This window comes from Blennius ocellaris (genome assembly GCF_963422515.1).
Source record: "Blennius ocellaris genome assembly, chromosome: 23".
Taxonomy (NCBI): domain Eukaryota; kingdom Metazoa; phylum Chordata; class Actinopteri; order Blenniiformes; family Blenniidae; genus Blennius; species Blennius ocellaris.
The window spans coordinates 18,067,409-18,091,513 of NC_137672.1; the positions used below are offsets into that span (position 1 = coordinate 18,067,409).

Sequence of the window (24,105 nt, forward strand, 5' to 3'; positions counted from 1 at the left end):
TGGGAATGAAAAGGTCAAAGACCTGCTTGAGATGTACAGATTCTTATTATTTAAAAAAGGAATTGAAATAAAAAGACAGAATGCAACCGTGGCCTCCTCTTTTTAAATCCTGTTTCAGATTCTAATAAGAAGCTAAAGATCAAAGAATAAGAGTGTGTATATATATATATATATATATAAGTACATGGGAATATTTAAAATAACATTGTAAAAGTTCAGGTTTCACAATATTGGTAAAAGTATTTCCCCGTTTCAATATCTAGACTATTTTCTGCAATCTGCAAAAATAATTAATTAAATATGATTCAATCAACTTTATTGAGCGTTTTGGTTTGATTCGTTTGATTTTCATGCAGATAATTTTAAAAAAGAGAAAATAAAAGCATCATCAGCTGCAGTCACTGAAAATTCCTGTTACGCTGTGAAGTTTATGCTGTTATATTTGTATATATTTAAAAAAAATCTCTTTTCAGCTCAGCTATTTTCCTTTTATTCTGGTATTTTTCATTTCCTGTTGGTGGAAGGGGAGAACTTAAAGACCAAATATGGTGGTGATGAAGAGTTAAGTGGATTACGTCTCTTCCTCTCTTTTACAGACTAACCAGCCTTCAATTAAACCCGTCTGTCCCCCTCCCCTTTGTCCCCCCCGCTGTCCCTCCGTCTATCATACCTCCCTGCAGATTATCCCGTCTCCTCCTCCTCCTCTTCCTCCTCCTCCTCCTCCTCTTCCTCAGACAGCCTCCCTTCCAGGGGCAGACTCGTCCTCCGTCTCCGGACCGTCTCCGTCCATCACAGTCTTGATCCCGGAGGTCACCAGATCGCCATGGCGACGGCGGGGGACACCCGGCTGAGGGTGTGTGTGGCCCTCTTCTTCATCACGGGTGAGTGACCATCATCATGTGTGTGTGTGTGTGTCGGGCCTTTCCACTGAAAAGAGTTAACAAAGTTGTGACATGTGGACTTAGCAGATCAAGCAGTGTGTGTGTGAGAGTGTGTGAGAGTGAGTGTGTGTGTGCGTGTTCTATTTTTAGCGTTTGGGTTTCGTGCGGCGTCTCCCGGGACGACGGGGTCAGTCTGTGACACCCGGGTGGAGTCGCTGGACTTAGGCTGCCTCCTGCGGTGGGATTGTCCTCAGGCCAGGACTAATACCACCTTCACCGTCCAGACCAAGACGCAGGGGTGAGTCCCGCTAATACACCTCCTGTAATACACCTCCTGTAATATACCTCCTGTAATATACCTCCTGTAATACACCTCCTGTAATATACCTCCTGTAATACACCTCCTGTAATACACCTCCTGTAATATACCTCCTGTAATACGCCTCCTGTAATACGCCTCCTGTAATACGCCTCCTGTAATACGCCTCCTGTAATACACCTCCTGTAATATACCTCCTGTAATATACCTCCTGTAATACACCTCCTGTAATACACCTCCTGTAATACACCTCCTGTAATGCACCTCCTGTAATATACCTCCTTTAATATACCTCCTGTAATGCACCTCCTGTAATGCACCTCCTGTAATATATCTCCTGTAATGCATCTCCTGTAATACACCTCCTGTAATACACCTCCTGTAATATACCTCCTGTAATACACCTCCTGTAATACACCTCCTGTAATACACCTCCTGTAATATACCTCCTGTAATATACCTCCTGTAATATACCTCCTGTAATGCACCTCCTGTAATGCACCTCCTGTAATGCACCTCCTGTAATATATCTCCTGTAATATATCTCCTCTAATACACCTCCTGTAATATACCTCCTGTAATACACCTGTAATATACCTCCTTTTAATACACCTCCTGTAATACACCTCCTGTAATACACCTCCTGTAATACACCTCCTGTAATACACCTCCTGTAATACACCTCCTGTAATACACCTCCTGTAATACACCTCCTTTTAATACACCTCCTTTTAATACACCTGTAATATACCTCCTTTAATACGCCTCCTGTAATACACCTGTAATATACCTCCTGTTAATACACCTCCTTTTAATACCTTTTAATACACCTCCATGTCTGTCCGTCCGTTCGTCCTCAGGTCCCCCTGGCAGGACGTCCCCTGGTGTGTGTGGATCTCGTCCAGCAGCTGCGACGTCTCTCAGGTCTTCACCAACTTCCACCTGTACAACATGATCCGTCTGGGCGTCCACGTCAACCTGAGCGCCACCGTGTGGACGAAACCCTGCAAGTTCGACTACGGCGACTTCAGTCAGTCTCTCTGGGACTTTGATCTCTTTGATCTGCTCACCTGAACCACATCTGGAAAATATTGTTGTTCTCATTCAAATGATTAGATTTATGTTCAGATTCAACATGGAGCTCTCTCTCTCTATTCTCTTTCTCTATTCCTCCTTTCAATATTTCATCTTTTGTTTCCACGAGTTGTTATTTCCTCACTTCCTCCTTTCTCATTTTGTTTTTCACTCCCCAGCCTTCAGCCCTCCGTCAGTCTCCGTCTCTCTAAAGGAGCAGCAGCTGTTGGTGAAGGTGCAGTTCCCCTGCGCCACCAACAGGCGGTGCTCTGTGGAGCACTGCTGTCCCGTCTCGCAGCTGATCAAGCCCTGGACCACCGTGACCGTGTTCAACCGCCTCAACCGGTCTGAGCAGCAGGTCCTCTTCACCTGGGATGTTATTATTAGAGACCTTGCCAACGGCTGGGCCCTAGGCCCAGCCAACGGCAGGTCTCTTTTTGTCGTCGCTGAATGCCTTACGATTGCCATACATGGCATACCTTACGCTTTTTTTTCTCGGAACAATGACTGTAAAGTTCCCAAAATTTGTCTTTTTCACCCCAATAAGCCTTTTAATAGCCTTACTATAGTCTTACCATCATTTCTGACCCATTTCCATCACTTACGTTTTTTTTTTTTGGACTAATGACTGTAAAGTTCCCAAAATCTTTAATTTTTAACCCAATAAGCCTTTTAATAGCCTTACTATAGTCTTACCATCATGTCTGATCCATTTCCATCACTTTCCCAATTTTTCATATTTTTACTTTTTTTGCCATACCTTAAGCTTTTTTTTTCTCGGAACAATGACTGTAAAGTTCCCAAAATTGTAATTTTTCACCCAATAAGCCTCTTTATAGCCTTACTATAGTATTACCATAATTTCTGACCCATTTCCATCACTTTACCAATTTGTCATAATTTTACTTATTTTTCCTTACGTTTTGCCTTACGTTTTTTTTTTCAGAACAATTTCCATTAAAGTTCCCAAAATGTTAAATTTTCACCCCAATAAGCCTTTTAATAGCCTTACTATAGTCTTGCCATCATGTCTGACCCATTTCCATCACTTTCCCAATTTTTCATATTTTTACTTATTTTGCCATACGCTTTTTTTTTTCGGAACAATGACTGTAAAGTTCCCAAAATGTGTCTTTTTTCACCCCAATAAGCCTTTTAATAGCCTTACTATAGTCTTACCATCATTTGCTGACTCGTTGTTTTCCCGCGGCATGCAGAGCCGCACGGTGTGGAGCCAGGAGCCGGTGTCCTACCTGGAGTTCTCCGGTTTGTCTCCCGGTCAGAACCACTGCATCGTGGCAAACTTCTCCTTCCCGACCTTCGCCATGGCCGCCTCCCCACCATCTGCTCCGCGGTGTGTGGAAACGCTCCGCGAGTCAGGTGAGGAGGAAGAGGAGGAGGAGGAGGAGCGATGAAGGTGTGGTCGATTGGCGTGGAGCATGGCTGAAGAGTGAAACGTTGTCCATTAGCAAGGCTAGCCTAGTTTGCTTTGAGAGTCCGTGGAGGGTAAAGCTATCGTAAGACCTCCAAATGGGGGTTGAATGAATTCTTGACAAAACATTATACAAGGAAACTGGGAATTCCCAAAGTGTCAACCGGTAATTCTACCACCGGACGACGGGGGCTCAGATTTCCAAAGCCGGCGCTGCCTCACCTTTTGATCCGACTCCCAATCCAAGATATTTAGTCTGGATGTGAAATCATTGGGTGTTTCTTGGTAGCGTCGTACTTTGGCTTCGTGGACGTTGACGTTGATCCCTGGAGACTCTCTAGTCCCGCGTCTGGATTTCGTAGAACAACCAGAATCGTTCTGACTCATGTAGAGTCCCAAAACAAAACCGAGTGTTTTCCTTCTACAGGCCAGTTCTCCGCGATGTATCTGGGAATCGGACTGACGTTCCTGCTCGTCTTTCCACTTCTTATCGTGTTCCGGCGAAAACCCAGCCGAGACGGACCAGACCAGGAAAACCAGCCCAAGACCCTGGTGTGGTTTTTGTCCCCCGACGTTCACCTCGTTGATACTCCCGTGACTTCCTGTCATTGATTCTGTCTGTTCTTCAAGGCTCCAGAACAAGACCCGGTCTCTTTGTCCCCCGTGTCCACGCTCCCCGTCGACCCCGGAGACGTCCACCTGGAAATGGCCGATGACCGTGACTCGTGGACCGGCCTGCCGTCCGGAACGGACCGGAGCTCCACGCTGGTCCACGTGAGCCCCGGTGGCGCTCTGCGGTACCAGGAGGAGGCGGCGGCGGCGTACTGGGACAGCGGGGGCTGGGGCGGCGGACCGGACTCTGGCATCGGCGTCCCAAACCCTTCGCACTCCTCCGTGGAGACGTGGGACCAATGAGGACTCCAGCAAAACTCACACTGCTGCGGGGACGGAGTCAGCAGACCGCTTAACGGCAGTCGCTGGTCTCCATGGCAACAGACGCTGATTTCCTTTGATCTCCATGAGACGCCGTTTTCAAAAAGTTTCAGTTTTCGAGCGACGACAACGACAAAAACTGCAGTTTTTCTATCTAGAAGGGATTTCTAGAAACATGACTTACCTTGGAAGCATTGTCTGGGTGACGACGGCGTTATTTTGTAGATTTTCATTTACTTTGTAGACGACGACCTTTTCTTGGCGTCATGCGAACGCTCCCAACTGGGAAGTGGGACTTTCCCGGTTACGGAGTTTGAGTTTCATTCAGGGCATATTACACTAACAGAACTTTAAAAAATAATAACAAGTATCTGTTTGTTTTTTTAATTCTAGATAGATAGCACTTTATTATCTATAATTTTTTTTTTTTTAAATAAACCAATCGTCAGCGTAGTGTTTGATTTGAATTTACAGAGAAAACTCATTTGTGTTTTAGAGCCACATTAAGAAAAACAAGATTTTTTTGTAGGTTTTTAAGATGTTTTCGTTAATTATTTATGTAACTTAATTTTTTGGCAGTTGTCTGTCATTTAGTTATTAAGGAAGGAAAAAAACTAGTTTCATAACAATTCCCCATCATTTTCCACCCACACGTTTGAATCTGTCGCGGTTCCTGAAATCAACAAATGTATTTCCACCCTTCGTGATGTTTTGAGCGGATCGATTGCGTCACTGTGTGCCTTCCCAGCGAAAACACGGATTTCACGTTTGAAAAGCCTCTGACCTGAGAGGAAACTCTGTTCTTCTGATCTGCGTCGTCTCAATCGTTTATTCACGAATTCTGAATTGTTGACTTGTGTCGTTGAGTCACGTTGAATAAAAGTGTTGACGAGAAAAGTCTTGACATTTTTTTCTCGGGGAACAGAAAAGGTCCACTGACTTCTTACTTCTTACTTCTGCGCCTTCGTGCATCAGTTAGCCGCGCGGCAGCGGCGGCGGTTTCCCGCCTCGCTGTCCTCGAGCTCCATTGCGTCGACGACGGGCCAATCCAAACCACAAGGAACTCTTCTGAACCCCCCCAGAGCGACGCGACTCCCGTCGTCCTCCAATGTCTCTGACTCACAGTTGCCCCCACCGGAGCGCCGCCGCTAGCGTTGCATTCTTCACGCCACGTGGAGGGGAGCCCTGCGGCTTCATTTTGTTTGTTTCTGCCGCTTCCAGAGTCGCCAGGATCCCGGGGGCGTCGTCCAAAAGTACGACCGCGGCATCGCTTCTTCTTATGGACAATCTGACGGACGCTTGGGAGCAGAAAGCTGGACGAGCAGCTGACGACACAACTGGACCAGAATCCGTTAAAAAAACCTAGATTATCCTTGAATCAGTAGCTTTTCCCCTTTATTTTGATTTATGAGGAAAATAAAACCATTTTAAATGTCTAGAAAAGTACTTTTATTACCCGAAAACCTTCTGTGAAGTAATAACAGAAGTTATCCGACATTGAAGTTGTGAGAATTCTACACTTCTAGTTCTACAATTTCTAGAATTCGTCAGGATTTTTCTATTATTTCTGAGGATTCTAACGTCTGTGAGCATCGGACAATTTCCCAGAATCCTAGAATTTGCGAGAATCTATTTGAGCCCCGTGGAATATTTGACTGAAAGAATTCTAGAAGTTTTCTCTATGGTTTATTTTGGAAAATAAAACCATTCTAAATGTCTAGAAAAGTACTTCAATCAAAGAATTCTAGAAGTTTTCTCGAGTTTGGTTGGGGGATTCTGAAACACGTGAAGGTTCTAGAATATGTGACTCATAGAATGTGTGAGAATTCAAGACTTGGTCAGATTTCTAAGATTTGTTAAAAGTTCCAGACCGCAACTGGTCTAGAATCCGTTAAAAAAAAACCTAGATTATCCTTGAATCAGTAGCTTTTCCCCTTTAATTTGATTTATGAGGAAAATAAAACCATTTTAAATGTCTAGAAAAGTACTTCATGGCTATTTTATTAACTGAAAACCTTCTGTAAACTATAAATTGTAATAACAGAAGTTATCCGACTTTGAAGTGTGAGAATTCTACACTTCTAGTTCTACAATTTCTAGAATTCGTTGGGATTTTTCTACCATTTCTGAGGATTCTCACGTCGGACAATTTCCCAGACTCCTAGAATTTGCGAGAATCTATTTGAGCCCCGTGGAATTTTTGACTTCTCAAAGAATTCTAGAAGTTTTCTCGAGTTTGGTTGGGGGATTCTGAAACACATGAAGGTTCTAGAATATGTGACGAATCAAGAATGTGTGAGAATTCAAGACTTGGTCAGATTTCTAAGATTTGTTAAAAGTTCCAGACCGCAACTGGTCTAGAACCCGTTAAAAAAACCTAGATTATCCTTGAATCAGTAGCTTTTCCCCTTTATTTTGATTTATGAGGAAAATAAAGCCATTTTAAATGTCTAGAAAAGTACTTCATGGCTATTTTATTACCCGAAAACCTTCTGTGAAGTAATAACAGAAATTATCCGACATTGAAGTTGTGAGAATTCTACACTTCTAGTTCTACAATTTCTAGAATTCGTCAGGATTTTTCTATTATTTCTGAGGATTCTGACGTCTGTGAGCACCGGACAATTTCCCAGAATCCTAGAATTTGCGAGAATCTATTTGAGCCCCGTGGAATATTTGACTGAAAGAATTCTAGAAGTTTTCTTGAGTTTGGTTGGGGGATTCTGAAACACATGAAGGTTCTAGAATATGTGACTCAACGCAACTGGACTAGAATCTGTTAAAAAAAACCTAGATTATCCTTGAATCAGTAGCTTTTCCCCTGTATTTTGGTTTATGGTTTTATTTTGGGAAATAAAACCATTTTAAAGGTCTAGAAAAGTACTTCATGGCTATTTTATTAACTGAAAACCTTCTGTAAACTATAAATTGTAATAACAGAAGTTATCCGACTTTGAAGTGTGAGAATTCTACACTTCTAGTTCTACAATTTCAAGAATTCGTTTGGATTTTCTACCATTTCTGAGGATTCTCACGTCGGACAATTTCCCAGACTCCTAGAACTTGCGACAATCTATTTGAGCCCCGTGGAATTTTTGACTTCTCAAAGAATTCTAGAAGTTTTCTCGAGTTTGGTTGGGGGATTCTGAAACACGTGAAGGTTCTAGAATATGTGACTCATAGAATGTGTGAGAATTCAAGACTTGGTCAGATTTCTAAGATTTGTTAAAAGTTCCAGACCGCAACTGGTCTAGAACCCGTTAAAAAAACCTAGATTATCCTTGAATCAGTAGCTTTTCCCCTTTATTTTGATTTATGAGGAAAATAAAACCATTTTAAATGTCTAGAAAAGTACTTCATGGCTATTTTATTACCCGAAAACCTTCTGTGAAGTAATAACAGAAATTATCCGACATTGAAGTTGTGAGAATTCTACACTTCTAGTTCTACAATTTCTAGAATTCGTCAGGATTTTTCTATTATTTCTGAGGATTCTGACGTCGGACAATTTCCCAGAATCCTAGAATTTGCGAGAATCTATTTGAGCCCCGTGGAATTTTTGACTTCTCAAAGAATTCTAGAAGTTTTCTCGAGTTTGGTTGGGGGATTCTGAAACACGTGAAGGTTCTAGAATATGTGACGAATCAAGAATGTGTGAGAATTCAAGACTTGGTCAGATTTCTAAGATTTGTTAAAAGTTCCATACCGCAACTGGTCTAGAACCCGTTAAAAAAACCTAGATCATCCTTGAATCAGTAGCTTTTCCCCTTTATTTTGATTTATGAGGAAAATAAAACCATTTTAAATGTCTAGAAAAGTACTTCATGGCTATTTTATTACCCGAAAACCTTCTGTGAAGTAATAACAGAAATTATCCGACATTGAAGTTGTGAGAATTCTACACTTCTAGTTCTACAATTTCTAGAATTCGTCAGGATTTTTCTATTATTTCTGAGGATTCTGACGTCTGTGAGCATCGGACAATTTCCCAGAATCCTAGAATTTGCGAGAATCTATTTGAGCCCCGTGGAATATTTGACTGAAAGAATTCTAGAAGTTTTCTTGAGTTTGGTTGGGGGGTTCTGAAACACATGAAGGTTCTAGAATATGTGACTCAACGCAACTGGACTAGAATCTGTTAAAAAAAACCTAGATTATCCTTGAATCAGTAGCTTTTCCCCTGTATTTTGGTTTATGGTTTTATTTTGGGAAATAAAACCATTTTAAATGTCTTGAAAAGTACTTCATGGCTATTTTATTAACTGAAAACCTTCTGTAAACTATAAATTGTAATAACAGAAGTTATCCGACTTTGAAGTGTGAGAATTCTACACTTCTAGTTCTACAATTTCTAGAATTCGTTGGGATTTTTCTACCATTTCTGAGGATTCTCACGTCGGACAATTTCCCAGACTCCTAGAATTTGCGAGAATCTATTTGAGCCCCGTGGAATTTTTGACTTCTCAAAGAATTCTAGAAGTTTTCTCGAGTTTGGTTGGGGGATTCTGAAACACATGAAGGTTCTAGAATATGTGACGAATCAAGAATGTGTGAGAATTCAAGACTTGGTCAGATTTCTAAGATTTGTTAAAAGTTCCAGACCGCAACTGGTCTAGAACCCGTTAAAAAAACCTAGATTATCCTTGAATCAGTAGCTTTTCCCCTTTATTTTGATTTATGAGGAAAATAAAGCCATTTTAAATGTCTAGAAAAGTACTTCATGGCTATTTTATTACCCGAAAACCTTCTGTGAAGTAATAACAGAAATTATCCGACATTGAAGTTGTGAGAATTCTACACTTCTAGTTCTACAATTTCTAGAATTCGTCAGGATTTTTCTATTATTTCTGAGGATTCTGACGTCTGTGAGCATCGGACAATTTCCCAGAATCCTAGAATTTGCGAGAATCTATTTGAGCCCCGTGGAATATTTGACTGAAAGAATTCTAGAAGTTTTCTTGAGTTTGGTTGGGGGATTCTGAAACACATGAAGGTTCTAGAATATGTGACTCAACGCAACTGGACTAGAATCTGTTAAAAAAAACCTAGATTATCCTTGAATCAGTAGCTTTTCCCCTGTATTTTGGTTTATGGTTTTATTTTGGGAAATAAAACCATTTTAAAGGTCTAGAAAAGTACTTCATGGCTATTTTATTAACTGAAAACCTTCTGTAAACTATAAATTGTAATAACAGAAGTTATCCGACTTTGAAGTGTGAGAATTCTACACTTCTAGTTCTACAATTTCAAGAATTCGTTTGGATTTTCTACCATTTCTGAGGATTCTCACGTCGGACAATTTCCCAGACTCCTAGAACTTGCGACAATCTATTTGAGCCCCGTGGAATTTTTGACTTCTCAAAGAATTCTAGAAGTTTTCTCGAGTTTGGTTGGGGGATTCTGAAACACGTGAAGGTTCTAGAATATGTGACTCATAGAATGTGTGAGAATTCAAGACTTGGTCAGATTTCTAAGATTTGTTAAAAGTTCCAGACCGCAACTGGTCTAGAACCCGTTAAAAAAACCTAGATTATCCTTGAATCAGTAGCTTTTCCCCTTTATTTTGATTTATGAGGAAAATAAAACCATTTTAAATGTCTAGAAAAGTACTTCATGGCTATTTTATTACCCGAAAACCTTCTGTGAAGTAATAACAGAAATTATCCGACATTGAAGTTGTGAGAATTCTACACTTCTAGTTCTACAATTTCTAGAATTCGTCAGGATTTTTCTATTATTTCTGAGGATTCTGACGTCGGACAATTTCCCAGAATCCTAGAATTTGCGAGAATCTATTTGAGCCCCGTGGAATTTTTGACTTCTCAAAGAATTCTAGAAGTTTTCTCGAGTTTGGTTGGGGGATTCTGAAACACGTGAAGGTTCTAGAATATGTGACGAATCAAGAATGTGTGAGAATTCAAGACTTGGTCAGATTTCTAAGATTTGTTAAAAGTTCCATACCGCAACTGGTCTAGAACCCGTTAAAAAAACCTAGATCATCCTTGAATCAGTAGCTTTTCCCCTTTATTTTGATTTATGAGGAAAATAAAACCATTTTAAATGTCTAGAAAAGTACTTCATGGCTATTTTATTACCCGAAAACCTTCTGTGAAGTAATAACAGAAATTATCCGACATTGAAGTTGTGAGAATTCTACACTTCTAGTTCTACAATTTCTAGAATTCGTCAGGATTTTTCTGAAACACGTGAAGGTTCTAGAATATGTGACGAATCAAGAATGTGTGAGAATTCAAGACTTGGTCAGATTTCTAAGATTTGTTAAAAGTTCCAGACCGCAACTGAACCAGAATCCGTTAAAAAAAACCTAGATTATCCTTGAATCAGTAGCTTTTCCCCTTTATTTTGGTTTATGGTTTATGATTTTATTTTGGAAAATAAAACCATTTTAAAGGTCTAGAAAAGTACTTCATGGCTATTTTATTAACCGAAAACCTTCTGTAAACTATAAATTGTAATAACAGAAGTTATCCGACTTTGAAGTGTGAGAATTCTACACTTCTAGTTCTACAATTTCTAGAATTCGTTGGGATTTTTCTACCATTTCTGAGGATTCTCACGTCGGACAATTTCCCAGACTCCTAGAACTTGCGAGAATCTATTTGAGCCCCGTGGAATTTTTGACTTCTCAAAGAATTCTAGAAGTTTTCTCGAGTTTGGTTGGGGGATTCTGAAACACGTGAAGGTTCTAGAATATGTGACGAATCAAGAATGTGTGAGAATTCAAGCCTTAAAGGTGTAGTAGAGGATCTTCTATTTCCGGGTGGATCATCAAGACTATTGGTCCTCCCAATTGTCAATCATTCTGGTGATATGTTACGTAAGGCCGTCGTACGTGCTCGTCCCTGCGCGCAGCTCACTCCACACGGTTCTCCACATGCTCTGTGAGCATTTCTAAATCTATCGCTTCTGAGAATTCTACAATTCTTCCAGATGATGAGATATTTGACTTCTCAACTGTGACGTCAAAATCGTGTGAGATTTCTTGACTTTGTCGTTGTTCTATGACTTCTTGAAGTGCGAGTCTTCTAGTCTGTGGGAATTCTGAAGCATGCGAAAGTTCTAGAATGTGAGTTCTACGATTCTACAATCTGTCTTGATTCCTAGAACGTGCGGGGCTTCTAGACTTATAGCTCTATGACTTGTGAGGATTCTATAAATACCTGTTTTGTGAGAACTACGAAAACTCTTTGAGTTCTAGAATTTCTTGGAATTTGTTGAAGCTGGAATCCTGAAATATGTGAAAGTCCTAGAACTTGAGAGGATTCTAGGACTTGAGTGTTTCCAGTCATCGTGAATCGGTTCTAGACCTCCAGAGTGCCGAAACGTTTGAGTTGGGTGGGAACAGCGAGAATTGTCCAGGATGTAGGTTCCCCATAAAATTCTCGAAAGAAATTGAGGTCGGGCGATTTGCTTTAGAGATAAAAACCAGAAACAACTTGCGAGTTCTTCGAGATGCGGCGACTGAAGAGCTTGTAGAAAACATGTGAAATGTACGAACACGTACCCAGAACAAACAGTCTGGCTGCTCCACGGTCCTGTCAGGAAACGCTGAGTCACTGGTAGTGTGACTCACCCCCTCCCTCCCCCCTCCCCCCGGTGGGGGGGGGGGGTGGTTGGTTTCTGCCCCCAACGTGGACACAGATGGTCGGCAACGCTCTATTAAGAAGCATGTTGCGTGTTATAAACGCCTTCGGGCTAAAAACGATCAGACAAATATACAATTCGGAGAAAAAAAACCAACAAGTCAGCAATTTTTTTTTTTTTTGAAGTTGTAACAACAGTCTTTTATTTTGGCCTTACATTTCATTCATTCATTTTTAATAATTAATGTACACGATATTTACAGGAGAAAGCAAAGAGCTGTCTTGCAGTAAAGGTTGGCAGTGCAATCTTGGCCTTTTTTTTTTGTTTTGTTTTTTTTTTTTTTAAAACAGTGTCACTGGGTTCGTTTGTCTCGTCCGTCCCGTCCGTCCCGATACCAACGCTCCATCCACGTCTTCGCCCGCCGCCGCCGTTCATCTGCGCCAATACTGATGAGAGACGTTTTGAGACGAGGCGGAAACACAGAGCCGGTTCTCAAAAGTTGCCGTGTCAGCATTTAGCAAGCTGGGTTTTTAACCTCTTTTTTGTTTGCTTGTTTGGTTTTTTGGTTGTTGTTTTGATGCATGTTGGAGCCGATCCCGGCGGAATCTCGTCACGGCTTGAAAAAACCCTGGTCTTTCGTTGTCCAGTGACCGAGATCGTCTCCCGAGACGAGCGCAAATTTTAAACTTTATGCTACAACCGATAAAACAACTTGCAGATTCCCCCCAAAAAAGGTGAAATGTTGGACCTCCTCCACATTCGAAGGCAAAATTAGTGAAATTTAACGTATAATTCTCCGCAAAACTGCTGATCTGACGAAAGATTGTGCCATTTTTTTTAAAAGTTTCTACCTTTAAATCCACTCACCTGAGCAAACTTGTGTATCTGCTCCACCACGGCGGCGAACAGAGCGCCGACGCTCTCGTCGATCAGACTCTGCATGTAGTGGACGGCCTCCTCGTCCGACAGGTCCAGTCTGAACTTGTCCTGCACCTGAGGAGTTGGACGGCGAGGACAGACGCTCACGACACAGCCTTTCCTGCCCCTCCCCCACTCCCCCTCCTCCTCCACCCCTCCTCCCCTCCCCCGAACCGACGTCTGGACAAACTCACCTTCTTTACAGTCTTGTCCGGCTCCAGGGCGATGTCGGGGATGTTGGCGTCCACCATGAGGGAGAAGAGATTGAGGATCAGGTTGGAGTATCTGGAGGAGGAGGAGAAGATGAAGGAGGAGGAGGAGGAGGAGGAGGAGAAGATGAAGGAGGAGGAGAAAAAGAATAAGGAGGAGGAGAAGAAGAAGAAGATGAAGGAGGATGAGAAGAAGAATAAGGAGGAGGAGAAGAAGAAGAAGATGAAGGAGGAGGAGAAGAAAAAGAAGAATAAGGAGGAGAAGTAGGAAAAAGTATGAGGAGGAGGAGAAGAAGAATAAGGAGGAGGAGAAGAAGAAGAAGATGGAGGATGAGAAGAAGAATAAGGAGGAGGAGAAGAAGAAGAAGATGAAGGAGGAGGAGAAGAAAAAGAAGAATAAGGAGGAGAAGTAGGAAAAAGTATGAGGAGGAGGAGAAGAAGAATAAGGAGGAGGAGAAGAAGAAGATGAAGGAGGAGGAGAAGGAGGAGAAGTAGGAAAAAGAATGAGGAGAAGAAGAAGGTGAAGGAGGAGAAGAAAAAGGAGGAGGAGGAGAAGTAGGAAAAAGAATGAGGAGGAGAAGAATAGGGAAAAGTAGAATAAGGAGAAGAAGAAGGAGAAGTAGAACAAGGAGGAAGAGAAGAAGAAGATGGAGGAGAAAAATAATGAGGAGAAGAAGAATAAGGAGGAGGAGAAGAAGGAGAAGAAGAATAAGGAGGAGAAAAAGAATGAGGAGAAGACGAAGGAGAAGAAGAATGAGGAGGAGGAGGAGGAGAAGAAGAGAGCGACACTTTGAAAAACTCGAGTTGGATTTAAAGACGGTCAAACGTATCAAACGCTTTACGCTAAAAAAACTATTTTAAAAAACTCACTTGAGAGAATTAAAAAAATAAATAAATAAACAACGCTCGTGGGATTATCACTTTTCTTCTGCTCAAAGCAGGTCTTAAAGCTTTGATCTTTTTGAAACCACAGAGGGAGAAATATATATATATAAACGTGGACTAAATAATCGATTCCCTCTGTTACAGACGGTCCTAATAATCCGTCCTACAGCATTGATCATCATCCAGAGTACCTCCTGAGGTGGAGGAAGGCGGTGTAACACTGCTTCCTGAACTCCTGGTACTGCTCGCTCTGCATGCCGCCCATCCCCTCCACCATCTCCTTGCTCAGCTTCATGGGCGGCGGCAGCGGTTTGGGGTCTCGGCCCAGGATGTAGCCGAAGTCGATGTGGAAGAGTTTCCCTGGGTGGAGCAGAGAGGACAATCTCTCTTTAGACCAGGGTGGAGGAGGAGGAGGAGGAGGAAGAGGAAGAGGAAGAGGAGGAGGCGTCCTCACCGGTCTTGGTCAGCAGCAGGTTGTCCAGGTGTCTGTCTCCGACTCCCAGGATGTAGGTGATGACGCAGTAACCGGCTGCAACGACACACAAGACGGGGACAACGTCACTTCACGTCCTCCGGAGGAGACGGAGGGATGGGGGGACGGGGGGATAGAGGGACGGGGGGACGGAGGTGATTGAGGGATGGGGGGACAGAGGGACGGGGGAACAGGGGGACAGAGGTGAAGGGGGGACGGAGGGACGGGGGATGGGGGGGACGGAGGTGAAGGGGGGACGGAGGTGAAGGGGGGACGGAGGGACGGGGGATGGGGGGACGGAGGTGAAGGGGGGACGGAGGTGAAGGGGGGACGGAGGTGATGGAGGGACGTAGGGACGGGGTGACGGAGTGACGGGGGGATGGAGGAATGGGGGACGGAGGTACTGGGGGACAGAAGGGGGATGGGGGGGACGGAGGGACGGGGGATGGGGGGATGGAGGTGATGGAGGGACGGGGGGACAGAGGGACAGAGGGACGGGGGGGCCGAGTGACGGGGGATGGGGGACGGAGAGACGGGGGATGGGGGGACGGAGGTGATGGAGGGACGTAGGGACGGGGTGATGGAGTGACGGGGGGATGGAGGAATGGGGGACGGAGGTACTGGGGGACAGAAGGGGGATGGGGGGGACGGAGGGACGGGGGATGGAGGTGATGGAGGGACGGGGGGACAGAGGGATGGGGGGGCCGAGTGACGGGGGATGGGGGACGGAGGTGACGGGGGGACGATGGGCGGGGGGACGGGGGACAGGGGGATGGAGGTGACGGGGGGACGAAGGGGACGGAGGACGCGACGCACCGCAGCTCTTCACGTAGGTGTCCATCACCTCCGAGCTGATGCCGTACGGCCCCTTTTCGCTCGGCGCGTGTTTCCTGAAGAAGCTCTGTCAAAATAAGAGTTTTGAAAAAGATTGAAAAGACAAGATTCACACAAAAAACAACGCAACACGAAGCCGATTTTAACGTGAAATCAGAAGGAGCGCAGGACTTTGGGCTTCGGTTGGACTCACCTGGATGTTTCCTTCAGTCGCCAGGACTTCAGCCACAGGAACCGACTGGACAAACTGCATGAAACCTGGAGGGACATTTTAAAAACTGCGTCACGGTTTCACATTTTAGCATCGAAACATCAGAAATCGTGATGAAAAACGGAATAATTTCACGTTTAAAACAACATATTTTCCTTAACACACACATAAAACTGAATTTAATGGAAACGTAACAAAGACTGAAGAGGAAATTGAGTCAAATTCAACAATGTTTAGTTCAAAAAGTGGAGAAAAAAAAATTATTGCAAGTTACTTTTATTCCCGTTTCAGAAATAAAGTAGTGTGTAAAGTTTCTAAACTGGATTCCTTTATTATTTAAATATAAAACATTATTTCAAGGTTCCTTTTTTAACCAGACGAGTTAAAAACAATTTTTTTTTTCTTTTTTAAAGAAAATCTGTAGGAAAATGTAAAACAGATCAAAATCACTAATATAATTTTTATGATTTATGGTTAAAAATTGATTAATTTACTCAATGTGGTCAAAATGTCCAGCTGAAACCTCTGTTGAATTAATTAAATTAAAATTAAATGATCGTACAAAGTAAAGAGTTATTTCCAACAATATCACTCGACTGTGATTAAATATGTTGTTGATTTTTCATGACGACCAAATTTTGAGCCTTAAAAGATATTTTACAAAGCAAAAAGGCAAAATCGGTCATGGCTGCTTGTTTGTGTTCATATTTAAAAGTCCTACAGTTTGTTTCTTTTCAAATGTCTCACCGTGTTTTGTGCTGGTGGCTAAAACTTTGTAGGGCGTCAACTTCAGGTCCAGATTCTCTTTCCTTAACAGCTACACACACACACACACACACACACACACACACACACACACACACACACACACACACACACACACACACACACACACACACACACACACACACACACACACACACACACACACACACACACACACACACACACACACACACACACACACACACACACACACACACACACACACAATTTATAATTAAAATAGATAAATAAGAAAGCCTCAAAGGTACAAAAAAGGAAGAACAGACAAAATTTGTCAAATAGAAAAAGAAAAAAATGGCAAACATGAACAAATATAACAATTTAAATGAAGAAAACAGCTGGGGGGAAAAAAACTATATAAAAGAAGCTAAATTAAAAATAAAATTCAAGATCAAATGGTTAAAATCGCTAAACGGAGAAAAGCATTTGAAAACAACAGAGAAAAAAATACAAGTAAAAAGCCAAACACGTGCAGACGGAGCTGAAACAAGTACAAATGGTATTAAAAAAAAAGAAAATATTGCGGCTCCTCTTTGATTCTATGTGGCACAAAGACATCAAAGTGGCATGAAGGCTGCAGACGCCTGATCTATTCCACGTCTGTATGGTTCTTCCTCCTCCTCCTCCTCCTCCCTGGTCTTACTTTGTCCATGAGCGAGATGATCTGCAGGATGAGCTGGTCTTGTCTCAGGTCGTCTCCGTGTTTGAAGATGACGGGGTACATGGCGCCGTCCTCGGCTTTGAAGATCAGCTTGGCCGGCATCAGAGCGCTCTGACGGGGGGGGGGGAAATGAGGAAATAAGGTCTGGCGTTTCCCGGGAACTCTGACTCTCTTCCGCGGTGCCGGCGGCTGTACGGACCGACCTGGGCGTCGCCTTACCTTGAAGAGCGTGGCCGTCTCGGGGACGATACCTCTGATCCTGATCTGAGGCTCCAGGGGAAGGGGGATGGGCTCGATCTCCGACAGGTTCACCTTCTCGTTGTCGGCCAGCAGAGCCTGCAGCCTCTCCGTCTGCAGACCCAAAAAACAAACACTTCTTGACACTTTGAAGCTCCGTCGGCCGTCGTTTGCTCTAATCGTTCGACCACTTCCTGCGTGAACCCGCTCCACCGTCACCTTCTTCTTGCGGTTCCCGCTTTCCCGCTGGACGGCCTTCATCAGCTGCACCAGTCGGTCCACGAAGGTCTGCTGGGCCGCCAGGAGCGAGCGCATCACCCTGACGCTCTTGTCGCCCTGGAGACGGGAAGAGTTCAAAGTAGTTCAAAGGAGGAAAAAAACGAGACGGGGGTCAAGACGAATCACGGCGACCGTCTCGCACCTTGAGCAGCGCCTGGCTGAACCTCCTCATGACGTTCAGGTACATCTCGTGGGTCTTTGGGTCTCTCTGCTGGGTGTCCTGGTCTTCACACTCCACAATCACATACCTGAATCCACAAAAAACAAACCAGTTTCCACGTCGCTTACTTCGCAAACTCTCCCCCTCCGAGCCAAACGCTCCTTGATCTGTACTCACCAGTACAGGTAGTTGGCGAGCGTGGAGTTCTTGCAGGCTCGCGAGATGAGGAAGGTGCACAGGTCCTGCTACAAACACATGAAAGACGATTCACACCACGTCCATCAGACATTTGAAATCCCGCAGGCCCGGCGGCCCCGGCGGCCCCGGCGGCCCGTCCCCTCACCTCCAGGCTGTCGCCGTCGGCGCCGTCTTTCCCCTTCTGAGCCGCCGTGGATGAAACGGTCTGGGAGCTGTAAAGGAATTAACGTAAGAGATCATAGCGGAACTCTGAATCCGTCGAACCGGCCGTGTCGCGTTTTGTATTTTTTTTCCCCCCCAACTTCTGCAGCTTTTTTTTTCTTCTCCAAAACACCAGCCTCTGGTATGTTTACTAAAACTGTCACGGATGAGACTCTGGCCACAGCTGGAACATCTGCCGGCGGAACTCGAAACGCCCAATTTGGCGCATTACGCTCTCTTTGACGGCAGATATTCGAAAATTCTGAAAATCTGCGACGGCAAATTTAGACCCCGGGAGGGAACAGCACACGCTGACCTCCCCCACGGAGGTTCGCCGCTCGACCGACGCGTGTTCGTGTCCCGCGGCCAGAGGAAAAGAAGGCTATTTATAGCCCGAGGGTGCCGACCTGTCCAGCGCCGAGTCGTCTGAAAGCCCCTGGCCGTCGCGCTTGCTGCCTGGCTCCAGGCCCCCCTGGATGTCGCTGAAGTTCTCGTACTTGAGCGCCTGCACCAGCTGCAGGAGGTACATGAGCAGGTCCTGCAGGCGAGAGGCAAGGCGGTCAAACCACACGGGCGGAGGAAAATCATCGGCGGCGCGAGACGGAGGTCGAACTGGCTTCTAATGTAAAAACTCACTTTCATCTCGAGTGACGCAAACTGGTAGAACTACTAACAATAGCCTTTAAATGTGAACTTTAAAGTTTGTCTTTGTTGCAGTGAGTAGACGTGATGGACACGTCCGTTTAAGACAGAAAATATAATGGAGAAAAAAAATCGTGTCGTATTTTACTTTGATCTTCTGGTCAAAAATGGCTGAAAAAAGGTTGAGATCGCAATGACAAAAAACAAAAAAAAAGGGGTCGAAAAAGATAAAAATGCCAAATACATTAAAAAAAAATTTTTATTATTAAATAAATAGAAACAAATCAATAAATATGTAATAAATAAATAAATAAATAAGCCTGAAAGGTACAAAACAGGAAGAACACACAAAATGTGTAAAATAGAAAAAGAAAAAAATGGCAAAAATAACTAAAACAAATATAACAATTTCATCTCAAGTGGCGCAAACTCGTAAAACTACTAAAAACAACCTTTAAATGACAGAAAATATAATGGAGAAAAAAAATCGTGTCGTATTTTACTTTGATCTTCTGGTCAAAAATGGCTGAAAAAAGGTTGAGATTGCAATGACAAAAAAACAAAAAAAGGGGTCAAAAAAGATTAAAAAAAGCCAAATAAGTAAATAAATAAATAAATAAATAAATAAGCCTGAAATGTACAAAAAAGGAAGAACAGACAAAATTTGTAAAATAGAAAAGAAAACTAAATGGCAAAAATAACAAACAAATACAACAATTTCCTCTCAAGTGGTGCAAACTGGTAAAACAGTGTGCAAACAACCTGTAAAGTTTGTCTTTGTTGCAGTGCAGAAGTACACATGGCGACAACGTCAATATCTGGTCTGAACAATCGTTTCCGTGGATGTTTACATTTAATCCGTACACAAACAGAAAGGTGTGCACAAACAGATTTTTTTCCCATTACGTCATTATATTCTGAAATTAATTAATTAAACCCGCACCACGGCCGTAGTCAATAATTACTTCTGCACATGCTCAGTGATCCATATTCTCCTGGGACTTTTATTTTGACAAGTCACTATAAAAACAATCCAATTCCAGTGTCTTCAGTGTTTCTGCCGTTGCCGTGTGAACGCTAAACTTTTCTGAAACAATACTTATGTAACTTGTGGTGTTGTACTTTATTGTTACTTATCTGTATTTAAGACTTGTCTATACATCCGTTTAATTATTAGTCATTATTATTACTTAGTCATTGTTGTGGTTATTGTTATTTTCTAAAATCACTATTGCTATTATTTATCCTATTCATGTTTAATTTTATTTAATTATTATTATTGTATTTTTTTTCTCTTTTCTTTTTCTTTTGTTGTTTACTTTTTACTTTACATTCGTAATATTTCATTACTATATTGCTTTCAGAGACTGGGTTCTACTGTTCTTGTTATTTTTATTGTTTAAAAAAAAAAAAAAAAAAAAGGATTTGATATGTACAATATCATATGTGTACACTATTGTATTTTTCAACCAAAAAAGATAAATAAAAAAAAAAATTTTTTTTAAAGAAATAAATACACTGTTATATACCAAAAAAAAAAAAAAAAAACTTTTCTGAAACAAAAAAAAGAAAAACGGCAAAACGACGCGCCTCCACCCACCTCGTCGTCGGCCTGCTGCAGCCGCGCCACGGCGTAGCGCCGCACCGTGGGGTTGCTGAAGTGAGACGACAGCAGCTCCAGGGAGTCCTCCACGTCCATCGGCCGCCACTTGCCCAGCAGCTCCAGGGCCTGCTTGGCCTCCTGGGGCAGATCCCAGTTCACACACTTGAGGAACTTTGTCAAGGCCTGGGGGGGGGCAAAAGAGAAAACTGTAAACAAGCACATGGGGGTTAGAAACGACTCTAAACAAACAAACAAACAAGCCCACCTTTTCCTGAGTGGTGAGATAATATCTGAACTTCCACACCAGGTCCTGCTCTTCGGAGCTCAGCTGCTTGGTCGGAGGGTAACTGACGATAATCTGGAGGGAATAAAGACATGTAAACTTGACCTCATTCTAGAAACGGTCCTTTAGCAGAGACGCACCGGAAGCAGAAGCTAAGGCTAGCTTCTATTGTTCCCAGCACATGGTGGAGACCCAGGACCCACTTCCTGCTCTCTGATGACCTCCATTTGAATGGAGTTTCTTGTGATCCGCCATCTTGTTTTGTAGTTTCATCACACGTCACACACACACACTCCCTCCACCTCTCTCTCTCTTTTCTCTCCACACACACACACCTACACACACCCAGCTGTATATAGGTAGTTAGAATCTGTTTTATTTGTTTTCATTGTTAATAAATATATTTTTGGAATCATACTTGCTGTTTTATTAATGAGCACAAAGGTGAATGAAATGTCGACCTCTTCTGTGTCAAGAACTCTAAAATCCTTCAACCTTTACTGTTTATTAATTCTGGTAATTGTAATTAATTTAACTATTAATTCAACTTCCTGATGAACTGTTTAGTATATCTTATGAGACTGATAGAAGTGAATTGGCGATCATTTCCTGTTACGACAGGTGGAGCTCCGAGGTTCTGATACACATCAGATTAAATTTCAATAACATAATTAATAACTATCTTTATTAGTTAAATTATTATCGATAGCCAACCAAAACATAAATAGTGATCCTTATGAGGTAAGAAATCCCTACACATCCATTCCTTTTGATTTAAATGTCCATTCAGCGGCGACACGATTGACGTAGTTCTACTCGGTATCGTGATACCTCAAGGCAAGTTTGAGGCACCAGTGTCAGATAAGAGGTTTGTAAGACTGGGGAAACAGTCTTTTCTTACCGTAACGACTGTCGACTGTTTACCTCGACCACTTCCTGTTGTTTACAGCTGCTTCCGGGTCGTTTCAGTGAAACGCCGAAGCTTGGAAGCTCCGGTCTTTGTCAAACTCCAACGAGTCGATCAGACACGAGGAGGACCGTTACGGCGTTAGCTTACGTTGAGCTGGTCTCTGGTGGCGGCGTTGGGCTTCAGGTCGTGGTCCGACGGGCCGCTGCGGAGGCTGCGGGCCAGTTTGTGATGTTTGCTCTCCACCAGGTTCTCCTGCGGAAAGAAAACGAAGGACTCGAGTCAGTCCCCTCAAAGCTAAAGTCTGGATCCGGCGCCTCGTTCGCCGTCTCACCATGGCCATCTGCGGGTCGGGGACTTTGACGATGTCGCAGCTGGTGAGGACGGGCGACGCCTCGTCTCCGTCCTGAACGAAAGACAACCGGTCAGCGGCGTTCGGGCGGCGTTCGGCGGCGTGCGAGCGTCTAACTGGAAATACCTTTTCGTAGTAGACAATACTGTACTCCTTGTCGTTGGTTTTGACGCGAGGGAACTCCACCATGAGGTACATGAAGTTGGAGCTGCGCTTCTCGCTCTGCCGAGACACAAACGTCCCGTCACGTCATTACAGAAGACCAATACATGTAAAGAAATGCGAGTCCCGGTTCCCTTCGCTCACCTCGTTGATCATCTCGATCTCCCTGAAGGTCAGCCGGTCCAGCCAGTCCACCTTCACCATGTGGCCCTGGCGATGAGCCTTGGTCAGCTGGAGGGACAGACACAGGACGAGGAGGACAAATGCAAAGAATTAGAGAGAGAGAGAGAGAGAGTTGAAAAAAAAAAGGCTTTGTCGTGGTGGAGCTGGTCAGAGCGGTGGCCGGGGCGCAAAACATGTCAGACTATCGTGCAAAGACTTGGTGGCGTTAAGAGGATGTGAGAAAACGCTGGAGGAAGATCAAAGATCAAAGCTCAGCTGGTTAGAATTAGTGGAACCAGCCGAGGAACTGGCAGCATCGTCAAGGCAACAACACACAGTGATGGAGGGAGAGAGAGAGAGAGAGGGAGAGAGAGAGCAAATCCATCTCAAACTTTCTCCTTGAAAACCCCAAAGCATCATCTTCACTCCACAGACCAGGGGGCGGGGCCAAAACCAGAAAAAAAAAAGAAAAAAAGCAGATTGTAATAAAAAAAATCCCAAATAAAAATAGAATTTTCTTAAGCATTGTGGACAAAAACACCACAACGATGACATGAAACACGGTAAACCAGCATGAGCCTCAGTGTGAGATTAAAAAGTCCCATAATGCAACAGCGACTTTCATCACTTAAAAAAAAATCAAAGCTAAAGCTTTGAAGTTTCATTTCAAAGCTCATCATGGTACTATTTTACCGGTACGGCCCACTCAGGATGAATTAGGCTGTTATGTGGCTTCTGAACTGACGCGTCAAAACCATGCATTCACACACACACACACACACACACACATTCAAACACGGTAACGTATGGCGACAACAGTGTGTGGTGATGCTTGGAAGAGCGCAGCCATACGACTCTACAGACAGGAAGTGCTCCACCGCGAAACCTCGGTCACAACGTATTCATGAGTACGTCAAATAGCGCAAAAACACCTCCAACTAGCAGTTAAAAGTTTCAAATTAAAAGCTTCAAATTGCTAAACGGTACATTTCAAGGTGGAGGATTAAAATAGTTGACTGGATACGAACTGTTTTCTGAAATGTTGATGTTTCTAAAACTCGACGAGTTTTTGTTAAAACATCAAAGAAAGTTACCAAACTAAAAGCACTAAAAGGCTTTTAAAAAACGACGTCTGTGTTAAAGACATTCCTGAAAGAATCCATCACGATAGTATTTTACAGAAACAACAAACTGCACTTTTAAACTACGTCTCCCTCGTCGTTTTTTTGTTTTCACTTCCACGGCGCCAAGCGTTTCCAGGAAGTCTTGTTTTCCCCGGTTGCCGTGGCGACCCTAACCCCAACGCTTCCTCATGGTAAAAAAAAAATACATCAAAAATGCTTCTTGTTTTCAGGATCGTATCTTGAAGCGGAAACTTCCAGGAAGTTAAAACAACGTGATAGAAGGCGAACATTTAATTTATTTTCTTCCTCCACCCGTGACGGAGGTTTGGTTCTCGGACGACGTCCTGGCTGAGGTTTCGCCCGTACGCGTCACGCCACACGTATTCCCGCATTCCGCACACCGACTCCTCTACTTGTACTCACGTCACCGAGTACCTCCAGGTCAGGGCCCTGGAACAGACGGTGGTTTAGACGGGGCCTTTCATCTGGACACAGTCTCTGGCTCACCTGGTCGTGGTTTTTAGTCTCTCACACACACACACACATTAGCAAAATCCCGTCCATACCGTCCATAC

General features: G+C 43.4%; 2 protein-coding genes across 4 annotated transcripts in view; one reads left to right on the top strand and one right to left on the bottom strand.

Annotated features, from left to right (window-relative positions):
* Positions 1-24,105, top strand: part of adisspb (adipose secreted signaling protein b) — a 215,827-nt gene that overhangs the window by 81,549 nt on the left and 110,173 nt on the right. The gene's annotated exons all lie outside the window — the stretch shown is intronic.
* pik3c3 (phosphatidylinositol 3-kinase, catalytic subunit type 3) overlaps positions 12,432-24,105 on the bottom strand; it is a 17,544-nt gene continuing 5,870 nt past the window's right edge. Inside the window, exons 5-26 of one of the 3 annotated variants that reach the window (XM_080518992.1) lie at positions 23,954-23,980; positions 22,389-22,475; positions 22,209-22,304; positions 22,065-22,136; positions 21,881-21,985; positions 20,806-20,898; positions 20,538-20,723; positions 18,703-18,833; positions 18,240-18,306; positions 18,074-18,138; positions 17,879-17,984; positions 17,677-17,793; positions 17,440-17,571; positions 17,203-17,331; positions 16,521-16,590; positions 15,756-15,820; positions 15,545-15,629; positions 14,711-14,785; positions 14,448-14,616; positions 13,357-13,447; positions 13,112-13,237; positions 12,432-12,690 (exon numbers count right to left, since the gene is read on the bottom strand). In XM_080518992.1, the coding sequence (XP_080375118.1) occupies positions 12,676-12,690; positions 13,112-13,237; positions 13,357-13,447; positions 14,448-14,616; positions 14,711-14,785; positions 15,545-15,629; positions 15,756-15,820; positions 16,521-16,590; positions 17,203-17,331; positions 17,440-17,571; positions 17,677-17,793; positions 17,879-17,984; positions 18,074-18,138; positions 18,240-18,306; positions 18,703-18,833; positions 20,538-20,723; positions 20,806-20,898; positions 21,881-21,985; positions 22,065-22,136; positions 22,209-22,304; positions 22,389-22,475; positions 23,954-23,980 (2,109 nt within the window). In that variant the 3' untranslated portion in view covers positions 12,432-12,675. Of the gene's footprint in view, positions 12,691-13,111; positions 13,238-13,356; positions 13,448-14,447; positions 14,617-14,710; positions 14,786-15,544; positions 15,630-15,755; positions 15,821-16,520; positions 16,591-17,202; positions 17,332-17,439; positions 17,572-17,676; positions 17,794-17,878; positions 17,985-18,073; positions 18,142-18,239; positions 18,307-18,702; positions 18,834-20,537; positions 20,724-20,805; positions 20,899-21,880; positions 21,986-22,064; positions 22,137-22,208; positions 22,305-22,388; positions 22,476-23,953; positions 23,981-24,105 lie in introns of all 3 variants that reach the window. The other 2 variants (XM_080518991.1, XM_080518993.1) reach the window with 2 other exon arrangements.